General features: G+C 41.9%; 1 protein-coding gene across 4 annotated transcripts in view; it reads right to left on the reverse strand.

The window, feature by feature from the left end:
* LOC124146494 (pleckstrin homology domain-containing family H member 1-like) overlaps window positions 1-12657 on the reverse strand; it is a 193448-nt gene that overhangs the window by 68433 nt on the left and 112358 nt on the right. Inside the window, exon 1 of one of the 4 annotated variants that reach the window (XM_048403931.1) lies at window positions 5346-5540. The exons of the other annotated variants lie outside the window; for them this stretch is intronic. Within the exon in view, the coding sequence (XP_048259888.1) occupies window positions 5346-5390 (45 nt within the window). The 5' untranslated portion in view covers window positions 5391-5540. Of the gene's footprint in view, window positions 1-5345; window positions 5541-12657 lie in introns of those variants that run through there. 4 annotated transcript variants of the gene reach the window in all.

A 12657-nucleotide genomic window follows, 5' to 3' on the forward strand; every position in this document is an offset into this window, starting at 1 on the left:
CACCGAAAATAATTTTGGATTAGTCAGCAGAAATGTTTTGAAGTTTACTAACCAAAATCAGAATACTGAATTCGCAATCACTGAACACTGCCTGTCCCATGTGAAAATATCCTGTGAACACACAACAACCTACAGTATCTAGTTACATGGTGATCTAATTCGCATGAGTGAGCCATTGGTTTCATGTTTCAATCGACACATTGCATTGTTTACAATATAATCTGCATTGCTTGTACCTAATGGAACACAGGCGGAAGCTGACTTGTGTACGTCCACTGTTTAAACTTGCGAGTATCCCTTATACAGCTTCTTATCATTTACATTTTAAACAAGACACTACTTGTGGGGTTTGATTGAAGAATACGGAGTGTTTGTTTTCACTCCACGCTGAATGTTATCCTATAGGGTCTTGTTCTCAGTGCTGGAGCACCCAGTGACAAGCCCGTCCATGTATGCATTAAGTCCAGTACATGATTTCAAACTCCCAGTATTGTGATACACGAAATGCATTTTAGATAACATTGATGATTTGGAGACCTGTCTGTGATGATGAGGGCTAATTTGATATGTGTGGGCTGTCAATGCATATTGTGAGGGTCAGTGCTGAGAACAAGTTAACCAAGAGAGGGTGCGATGGAGTGAATATTGTTTAATGCCACAGTTATTACTTAAACAATACTACCACGACCTGTACATAATTGGGCCAGGTAAGCAGTGGTTGACAGCATGAGCAATATTGAGTTGAGTCCAGGCATTACCATACTGTGGGGAGGTCATGTGACTTAAACAATACTACCACGACCTGTACATAACTGGGCCAGGTTAGAAGTGGTTGATAGCATGAGCAATATATAGTTGAGTCCAGGCCTATATAAGATTATTTCACATACATAGTTACGGGCATGCATGTGTGTGTGGCTATTTGTACTAATCAGGACTTATACAAGTTTTATAGTGCTAGCCCACTGAGAAGCCACAGTTCAATATCGATACCCTACTCAGAGACAGCATACTGACTCCATTGCAATCAGTCCTTGTTTTATTCCCTTAAGCAGGGTGACAACAAAACCATCTTAGTAAATAGCATCTTTTCATATGACACAACCAGGGGATTGAACAACCCACCTTCTGCTCCCCAAGTAGATGCTCTATCCACTAGACCATGGAGAGGTTACATTGTACCACATCCTGATTTGTGGCTCTTGGACAGAGTACACAGGCTAGACTGACCTGTTCTCGCTCGACCTGAGTGATACTATGGTACATTGTACCAGGCCCTGAAGTGTGGTTCTTGGACAAGATACACAGGCTAGACTGACCTGTTCTCTCTCGACCTGAGTGATACTATGGTACATTGTACCACATCCTGAAATGTGACTCTTGGACAGAATACACAGGCTAGACTGACCTGTTCTCTCTCGACCTGAGTGATACTATGGTACATTGTACCACATCCTGAAATGTGACTCTTGGACAGAATACACAGGCTAGACTGACCTGTTCTCTCTCGACCTGAGTGATACTATGGTACATGTACCACATCCTGAAGTGTGGCTCTTGGACAGAATACACAGGCTAGACTGACCTGTTCTCTCCAGACCTGAGTGATACTATGGTACATGTACCACATCCTGAAGTGTGGCTCTTGGACAGAATACACAGGCTAGACTGACCTGTTCTCTCTCGACCTGAGTGATACTATGGTACATGTACCACATCCTGAAGTGTGGCTCTTGGACAGAATACACAGGCTAGACTGACCTGTTCTCTCCAGACCTGAGTGATACTATGGTACATGTACCACATCCTGAAGTGTGGCTCTTGGACAGAATACACAGGCTAGACTGACCTGTTCTCTCTTGACCTGAGTGATACTATGGTACATGTACCACGCCCTGAAGTGTGGCTCTTGGACAGAATACACAGGCTAGACTGACCTGTTCTCTCTCGACCTGAGCCATACTATGGTACATTGTACCACATCCTGAAGTGTGGCTCTTGGACAGAATCAATGGCTAGACTGACCTGTTCTCTCTCGACCTGAGTGATACTATGGTACATTGTACCACATCCTGAAGTGTGGCTCTTGGACAGAGTACACAGGCTAGACTGACCTGTTCTCTCCAGACCTGAGTGATACTATGGTACATTGTACCACATCCTGAAGTGTGGCTCTTGGACAGAGTACACAGGCTAGACTGACCTGTTCTCTCCAGACCTGAGTGATACTATGGTACATTGTACCACATCCTGAAGTGTGGCTCTTGGACAGAATCAATGGTTAGACTGCCCTGTTCTCTCCAGACCTGAGTGATACTATGGTACATTGTACCATGCCCTGAAGTGTGGTTCTTGGACAAGATACACAGCCTACATTGCCCTGTTCTCTCCAGACCTGAGTGCAGGTATTGATTCACTGCTACATGTAACCCCCAGTTTCTGTCACAGATAAACAACATTCATAATGTGCCTTTAATTAGCTTTACGGCACGTGAAATAATTGATTAGAGATGAAACTTATGTCAATAACATCCCATGTAAATTGTTTCATTGAGGCCACATTACACAATAAATCAATATTCTATTTCAACACCTGTTTCATCCACGGCTGGATTTATGCATTGATAGCGTTGTTCAAATGTTAAAGCTATTTTTTATGACATGTATTCTCCTCAAAGCTGATACTGGTTACACAAAAACATACTGGTTATACAAAAAACATTTGAGTCTTAAAATAAAGCTAGTATCATTATTTATCCACATAATAGTATTTCATGTTTGCACAGAAATTTGGTACTAATCAAAGAGGAATAATGATAAAGATAATAATAAAGATAATAATAATAACAACAACAACAACAACAACAATAATAATCTCCCTTGGGAGTATATCAGTCAACAGTAGTTGCAATTCTCCTGAACAGACATGTTGTATTAAGGGAAAGGTAAATTTTCATTTATAAAATAACTGGGGGGGAAATAAAAATAAATAAATAACAGTGTAATTAAAGGTCAGTTAGAATCACAAGCATAACACACACAGCACTAGATAACCAACACCCTTTGATAAGTGATTACGAGTCATTTACTTGCATGCACTGGCTGTATGATACACTCTATCCAATCAAATGTAGGCTCCTATGGGGGCAGTGCAATATAGATATTGTATCCCCTGATAATGTAAGCATAATTGCAGGAATGCAGCATACTCTCACAGTAGTTACACGTCTCTGTACGATAATATCAGTACAACGACCTGTCATAGCCTTATTCTAGGATGAACTGTTTGTTTGCTGTTTAACGCTGCACTCAGCAATATTCAAGCCATAGGATGGCAGCCTTTCTATAATCGAGTCTGGACCAGAAAATCCAGTGATCAATATTGTGAGCAATGATGCATTCCATTGCTGTACGATGACAGCTAACCACCAAGTTGTTAAACCTGACCACCCAATTCATTAAGTCACCTGTTACGACAAGCATAGGTTGCTGGAGGCCTATTCTAATCCAGCATCCCAATGAGCTCAGGTAGAACTGAGTGAGTGAATTTTCATTCACACCTCTCTCCCCACTTCCGAACTTTTTTTTTGTCCCCAAGTCCCCACAAAGATATCCCTATGTGGTCTGTTCCCTATTTCTTTACTTGATGAAATACATCACACTTGAAGTCTTACCAAACATTCATGTTTCATGTGCATTCCATCCACCAACAGTTAATAATGGCCACAGATGCCTTGAACTGTTTGTTAAAAATAGAGAAATAAATAATCCGATGGGGAGGCATCGGTTGACAACATGAACATGTCGACTAACAATCAGTCAGATCATGCATCTTGACCATCCGATCCTCATTTATCATCTAATTGACAAGCCTGAGGCAGCCCTGGAATCCCAGTGGGGTCAGCACACAGAACAAATGACATTCTACATGTTCCAGAAGGTCATATCTACAACCGTTGCCAGGCAAGGCAATGCCAGCCTAAATATCTCGAGTCAACCATGGAGACCAATTCCACTCCAACTCCCCATGTTTACACATAAAGTACATAAGTGTAATGTTTCACTCAAACATGGGGCGGTGGGGTAGCCTAGTGGTTAAAGAATTTGCTCATCACGCCGAAGACCTGGGTTCGATCCCCTACATGGGTACAATGTGTGAAGCCCATTTCTGGTGTCCCCTGTCCCCTGTCGTGATATTTCTGGAATATTGCTAAAAGCGGCATAAAACCATACTCGTTCACTCAAACTCTATAGTCTCATCATCCTCTGAAGAAATCTAGACTTGACAAGTATAATGGACTTCTGACTATTTTGTTTAGGGTCTCTACGAGATAAAAAGGCCATCAAGTAAACTTTAAGTAGACAAAAAATACTAGTTTTGGCTAATATAAGGAAAGGTCACAATGTCGCAATGCAAACAAATTATCGAAAGAAATCTGTGTCAAAAGCCATAATAGGTTCATTCTTAGACTTTCTGCCCACCGACTGTTGTGGTTAATATCCCACGAACTACTTAATGAAGCGCACTAACTTCAACCGGACATTGTAGTCAGGCCCTGTGTAAGAATACCAGTGTGTGTGATCTCCTGGTCACATGGCATGCTGTAGCCAGAATGTTGTAGTCACTACAAACAGAGTGTAACTTGATTCATCGATTGTCTTCAGCAGGAACATCCCACCTTACATCCAAATTTGATGACATACATCATATATGAAGTCCTACAAAACATTCACGCTTCAAGTGAATGCCATCCATCCACAGTAAATAACGGCCACAAATGCCTTGAACAGTTTATTAATTTTTAATAAATCAATACCTTCCTGCCTCACATTATAAAAACTGTGATTATAACTCTAACAATTAATTACGTGTGACCTAATATTGAAATATGTTTCATATCTACAAACAACTGAGAACAAATTGTGCCTAGAGTTAATGCAGACTTACACTAGATAACCCTATGAATAAAACGTGTTGATATCGACAGGAATGACTTCTATGAAACATCTGTTGCAAATGCAACACCGTGGTAACAATATGGACGCTTTACATGGCTAATACGCTATACATGGCTAATATTCTTACAAAACAAAATATATTTCAAACTATGATTTTTATAAAAACATTATCCAAATTATCACAAAATGCATATGACAATCATTACACAAGCATGTATGTAAGATACAATTAGCACAAGGACAATTATTCAATGCATGACAAACTGCCATACATATCCACTCCAGTGCTTTATCTCGCCTTGTCACTCACAGCAATGGCTCTCTTTGTTTAAATGATCAAAACATTTTGATGACGACTTCCTGAAAATTCATTACTTTCCCCCTACCTGGCTGAGAAAGAAATTAGCTCTGCTTCCACCAAACGCTGCCATGATCCGGACCAGCAGAAGGTTATGTAATTTCCTCAAACATTCATAATAAAGCCAGCATAGCGTAAATTATTACCCATATTCCCTCTGACCTAAATTAGATGCATTAGCATAGGGACGACTGGACTGAGAGAATAACGCATAAGAGGATGAAATTTGATGCTGAATGAATGAATCGCAATGAAACATTACTAAAATGATTATACTGTTGAGAGAACAAGGAGACTTGTTTTCAGAACGAATTTGCTTGACATACTGAGGGAGTCATTTTTCAAAACTTGTATAATCAACTTAAGACATGATTAGGTCTACTTTCAAAGGTCACTTTTTTTTAAATGATATTTTTAATAAAAATGGAATTAAATTATGTTCAATCATGAAAGGATTTCAATGAGCATGTTTGATACGATTAATTTGATTAATCTTATGGGACTACCAGCCTGTCAGACAATTATCCATCACTTACAATCCACTTACTAAGGAATCTGCCAACAAGTATGGTCCCAACTATCCATTAACCTGGTAAGAAATTAATTTCTAATTTCACTGGGCTATAAAATTGATCTACTACAGAGTGGCTATGTAATGGTAAAAGTGATAGTCCACAAGGAAATATAACTCATCCTTCCTGAATTTCACTAGTCTAGGATTACTGGACTTTTAATTTCTAACCTAAACTGATATGATCTACCAAACGTAGTCTGTAAACCAGGATGATTTATCTGACACCTTTTTAACATTATCCACCAGACTACAGTCTGTCATCTGATTATCATTTTTTCTGCCAAGCAGAAGTCCATCAATGCACCCCCTGCCTACATCCCACCCTATCCTGCCATCCTATCAACTAGTAACAACATAATGTCCATCTCCACACTAGCCAGCACTGAAACCCTCCATTCATCACCTTCAAGCCTCCACTCACTGCCCTTCGACCCTTCGACCCTTCACCTTCACCCTTCCCCTCATCAACCACCAGCCTACGCACCCACATACCAACCACCTGCCTACGTACCCACACATCAACCACCAGCCTACCGACCCACACACCAACCACCTGCCTACCGACCCACACACCACCCACACACCAACCACCAGCCTACCCACCCACACACCAACCACCTGCCTACCGACCCACACACTACCCACACACCAACCACCAGCCTACCCACCCACACACCAACCACCAGCCTACCGACCCACACACCAACCACCTGCCTACGTACCCACACACCACCCACACACCAGCCACCAGCCTACCCACCTACACACCAACCACCAGCCTACGCACCCACATACCAACCACCTGCCTACGTACCCACACATCAACCACCAGCCTACCCACCCACACACCACCCACCAGCCTACCGACCCACACACCACCCACACACCAGCCACCAGCCTACCCACCTACACATCAACCACCAGCCTACCGACCCAGACACACTCACCAGCCTACCGACCCTCACGTCACCCACACACCAACCACCAGCCTACCGACCCACACACCACACACCAGCCTACCGACCCTCACGTCACCCACACACCAGCCACCAGCCTACCCACCCACACACCAACCACCAGCCTACCCACCCACACACCAGCCACCAGCCTACCCACCCACACACACACACACCAACCACCAGCCTACCCACCCACACACCAACCACCTGCCTACGTACCCACACACCAGCCACCAGCCACCAGCCTACCCACCCACCCACACACACACCAACCACCAGCCTACCCACCCAGACACACCAACCACCAGCCTACCCACCCACACACCAACCACCAGCCTACCCACCCACACACCACCCACACACCAGTCACCAGCCTACCCACCAACACACACGCCAACCACCAGCCTACCCACCCACACACCAATCATCAGCCTACCCACCCACACACCACCCACCAGCCTACCCACCTACACACACAAACCACAAGCCTACCCACCCACACATCAACCACCAGCCTACCCACCCAGACATACCAACCACCAGCCTACCCACCTACACACACAAACCACAAGCCTACCCACCCAGACACACCAACCACAAGCCTACCCACCCACACACCAACCACCAGCCTACCCACCCACCCACACACCAACCACCTGCCTACCCACCTACACACGCATCAACCACCAGCCGTCTCAACATGTCTACACATCTTTACTTACACTATTAAAAAAATAGTTTAAAAAAAGAACCCCTCTTGCATTTTTTTCAATATAATCTGTATTAGCTGTGCTTAATCAAGGCTTTTAGGGGCTGTTAATCTAATCATAGTGTTACAAATTGAGTTAAGCTGGCTGCGTGTGTTCCTTGGCTGGAAGCCGGCATGTTATAAGAGGCGTCAGTAACAACTCGGCCTTATCGGTAGCAACAGCTGCCTTATGTCAGTGGTGATTGTGGCCAATTTCTCCAGCCCCCATTCTGGCCACGCTCAGATTCCTTAATTACACAAGAAGTATTTTTTGGTGGTGCGGGATATGATGCAATTCACGATTTGGCTATCTTGCCGAGTTCAAAGAGGAACACATGGACAGCAATGGTGCCTAAGACTGGATGCCAGCCTTGGGATTCCTGACAGTCACAGAGCGATGGAGATACCAGAATATTCTCCGGTGAAAAACACTGATAACGGCCTAGGCTCCTCTTGTAATGATTCGTAGTATCTGCTGAGTGATACAACTACAAGAATCTATCTCTGTCAGTATTGATGGCATTGAAAGTTTAGGAGGGGAGAGTTAAACAAGCACTGCTAGATATAGAAACAATGGAAAGTATTCCATGACTGCAATCCCAAATAATGCTGGTGATATTCTAGAAATGTGAGCATGTCCCTCTTTTCAATGTCAGATATCAGATACATTCAAACTTCAAACCTATAGGTCTCATGATAAATAGTGCATATGGTACAGTCAATGTCAAAATTTAATCAATATCTATTTTCAGTTACAATATTAATTTCTTCATTGTGTCTAATTAGTGTATGTAATTTTATGACAGACTGATTCTATTGGTATTAAACCACAGCCAGCAATTAGATATTAATACTGAGCTTAGATCTGTCTTGTGTTTTGCACTTTCACAATGAGTCTTACCCCTGTTACTGGATTTACCTTGTATTTGTGTCAACTTAGGCAAAGAGGAGTATGTAATCCACAGTTTATGATACTGTTTTAGTTATTTATTAAATCATTTTCATCTATTTTTCGAATTGACTGAATTTTTACATTGACTGTAATGGCATGCATTCCAAGCTGGACCTTTCGGTCATGTTGACCATCATTGATCCTGTCCAGCCACTGAATCTCACACAGACATGTAATGAGTGGAATGTGTGAAACTGTCGATAAGTAATTCGGGTATTTATTTACAGCACGATTGATGTACATCATAAAATTAGGGTTGGCAGACAAAGTGTTTTTCAAATGACTTGAATCAAATTTGCTCGGATTTCTAATTTGCCAGAGACTATTGCCTCTTTACTACCACAATAAGATGCTGTCCCAAGTCTACAGCATGTTGAGTGCATGTTGTTTCAATCAGCAAACTCCAGCTGTGTCATAGCCATCTGTAAGGAATCAAGTCTGTGGCAGGAAAACCAGTGATTGATAACACGAGCAACAATCCACATCGTCAGGGTACAAAGACATACAATCAACCAGATCACACACTGCGACCACCCAATCCATATTACTCGGCTCTTTTGATATACATGGGGTACAGGGGTCATATTCTGCCAGAGATGTCCCACAGGGTGAAATTTTATCCAAATTACTTCAGTGGAAGTAAATAGTTTGGGGCCCTTTCAGTATTACCAAATTCTAGTTCTACATGACAACAGTGCAGAAGGTAGTAATTCCATTTCCAAATCCAACACAGTCAATCTCATTCTGTCCTTGCCTTTACATCGTTACGATCGCCTTAGCACTAAATCGCTTTGTACAACGGCATGCAGGGCAATCCAGAACAACCTTAGCACTATGCCTGTTGTAAGTCTAGGTAAAGGTATTGGCATTACGATCACCTTAGCACTAAATCGCTTTGTACAATGGCACTAAGGGCATATCTAGAACAATCTCAGCACTACGCCTGTCGTAAGTCTATGTAAAGGTATTGGCATTACGATCGCCTTAGCACTAAATTGCTTTGTATAACAGCACGCAGGGCATATCCAGAACAACCTTAGCACTACACCAGTCGTAAGTCTGGGTAAAGGTATTGGCGTTACGATCACCTTATCACTAAATCGCTTTGTACAACGGCACCCAGGGCATATCTAGAACAACCTCAGCACTACGCCTGTCGTAAGTCTGGGTAAAGGTATTGGCGTTACAATCACCTTAGAATGAAATCGCCTTGTACAACAGCACCAAGGACATATCCAGAACAACCTTTACTCCTGTCGTAAGTTTGGGTAAAGGTATGGGGGTTACAATCACCTTAACACCAGATCCCTTTGTACATGTTGTACAACGGCAACCAAGGCATATCCAGAACAACCTTAGTGCCATGACTGTCGTAAGTCTAGGTGAAGGTATGGGAGTTACGATCACCTTAACACCAGATCGCTTTGTACAATGGCACCCAGGGCATATCCAGAACACTCAGACCTCAACAGGTTTATCCCTGAAGATGATAGTTTCCCATTAACAAAAACAAGCAGGCCAAAAATCTCAGCATCAATTACCACCAAACTGACCATTGGCCATAAAAAACTGACCTGGCATTCCCAGACGGGCTCATTACCGGCTATCTCTTGCCTCTATCAAAACAGGCCAGGCTAACAGGCAGGGCAATAACCATTCAGCAATTACACCCTTCAGGCAGTAAAACTTCATCTACATGTGGTCAGACAAGGAGATAAGCTACACATGCCATACATGCTGACAAATCCTCAAACCAGATTACTTGTTCCGCTTGGACAGATATAATATGTATCATGTGTGCCTAGTGTTTCATGCCGTCTTACTGATATAAAGTATTAAAGCCTGCTCGCACATAGAGAAACGGTTACATGCAACTACCATCCATAGTTTATGTTAAAGTATTTCAGTTACAACAGTAACATTCATCATCTGTGCCTAGTGTTTCATGCTATTTTAATGGGTACCAGGATCACGAATTGTCAATCAATCATTGCATCAATATACGCTATTATTATGTGCCAAATTTAAAATACTTTTGTGATGTTAATACCATGTCCCTTCGGGGCATTTTGTACAAAATAATTTCTATTATGATGTTTGAGTCATGAGAGATGCTGCATGTTGGGATTTACTGCTCTTATTCCATGGTCTAGTGGATAGAGTGTCTGCCTAGAGGGAGCAGATGGTCGGTGGTTCAATCCCCGTCCGCGTCATACAAAAAGATATTTAAAGACGGTACTTGTTGTTACCCTGTCTGGTGCTCGGCATGAAGGGGCTAAAACAAGGACTGGTCAGCTCGGAGTCAGTATACTGTGTTTGAGTGGGGTATTTTTGTTAAACTGCGGCATGGTATCTCAGTAGACTAACACTATGAAATCAGCATTAGTACAGGCAGTCACACTCACACACACACAAATGTGTATGCACGTCAATATAAAAGAGCAATAATCTTGAACGTGACGTCAGACCTCATTTCACCTCACCTCCACCCGTATCATGGTGGAAATTCACACACTTTACCCACGTGTGGCATTAAACTGGGTCTGTGTTGTTATGAGCAAACACTTTAATAACTTGGCTACCACACAGACCTTATGGCAGTTAGGACAGTCCAAGTGCAAAGAAACTGGCCCTGGTTACCTCCCTTGTCTTGAGATATCGGAGGAAAAATAATTGAATATGGTGCTGACAGTGCAAGGACAGTCTAAAAGTGCAAAGAAACTGGCCCTGGTTACCTCCCTTGTCTTGAGATATCGGACGAAAAATAATTGAATATGGTGCTGACAGTGCAAGGACAGTCTAAAAGTGCAAAGAAACTGGCCCTGGTTACCTCCCTTGTCCTGAGATATTGGAGGAAAAATAATTGAATATGGTGATGACAGTGCAAGATTAATTGCGGCAGACAGCAGTAAGGAGTGACAGATGCTGGAGGTTTTTGGATGACTTTTTTATGTAACGAGGCTAATTAAGATTGATTGTTAATGACATAAATCAGTGACACTCGGTACATAACGGTATCCATCATTAATGTGGACACGTAAACAAAACACACAGCCGAGCGTACTTCCTGCAGCAGAGATTTTGTTTTCATTAAAACCAATAACAAATTAAAAAAACGTACACGATCTTAACATGTGAAACTCTAGGAAGCTGTCTGTTAAACTGTACAAAATGCATATTCATTCTGATCGCACTATTCACATAATGATGGCTCCGCCAAGAACCGTTTTCTACAATGATTAATGACTGGCCACACGTGGAACTAAGACTCGGCTAGAATACTTAACTCCAAAAACTTATAAAATTTAATTGAACAACCAGCTGAATCACAAACCCAGCTGTCTGAATTCAAATTTTGCAAGGAAATATGCTCTCTTAAATATATATTTGCAGATAATTTCACACGATGTTTAGACTGAAATACATCCCTGTTTGATGTCGTTAAGAATGGTTCATCTGGATATGACACTAAGCAGGTAATTCTGATGTTAATTTCATCTGTGCTAATGACATGAAATTGGCATGTGGCATGTGTTCCAGGAGGCATGGTTAATCCACATGCCCAGTTATCAAGTCTATTTTCCTGCAACTTATCATATCGTATTTACACTAAACACTCACTTCCTGGTTCAAGATCAGACTGAGGCTTGTATCTATTGCTTTACGCTAAATAGAACTAAAGCGCAACTGATGCATGATAACTTCCTTTGGTGCATTATGATTACATCTCCATGATTAGCTGAGACGGGTGATTTGCAAATGGCTTGACTGTGCTAATCAGTGATATCTGGTACATTATGAATAAATTATCACTATCAGGGGATTTTCTTCACATTGCAAGATAAATTGGACTAATAAAGATGGGACTTTCATGACAAATAATGGTAAATTCTCACGATCCTATTTATCTGCAACCAATTAACATCTTCATATCTTTCAGATTAAGAAATTATGCTTCCGATAAAGAGACTATTAGCAGATATCAATAAAATATTGCCTAAACGACTTTGGGGTTGACATTAAAATGATGTTAATGTGACAGTATAGGATGTAGTTTTGTAAAACTTATTAGATTAACTTTTAAAGTTTGTTGGAATATAGATTTAG

The sequence above is a fragment of the Haliotis rufescens genome, unplaced genomic scaffold (assembly GCF_023055435.1).
Source record: "Haliotis rufescens isolate VD_foot unplaced genomic scaffold, xgHalRufe1.0.p SCAF_3, whole genome shotgun sequence".
Taxonomy (NCBI): domain Eukaryota; kingdom Metazoa; phylum Mollusca; class Gastropoda; order Lepetellida; family Haliotidae; genus Haliotis; species Haliotis rufescens.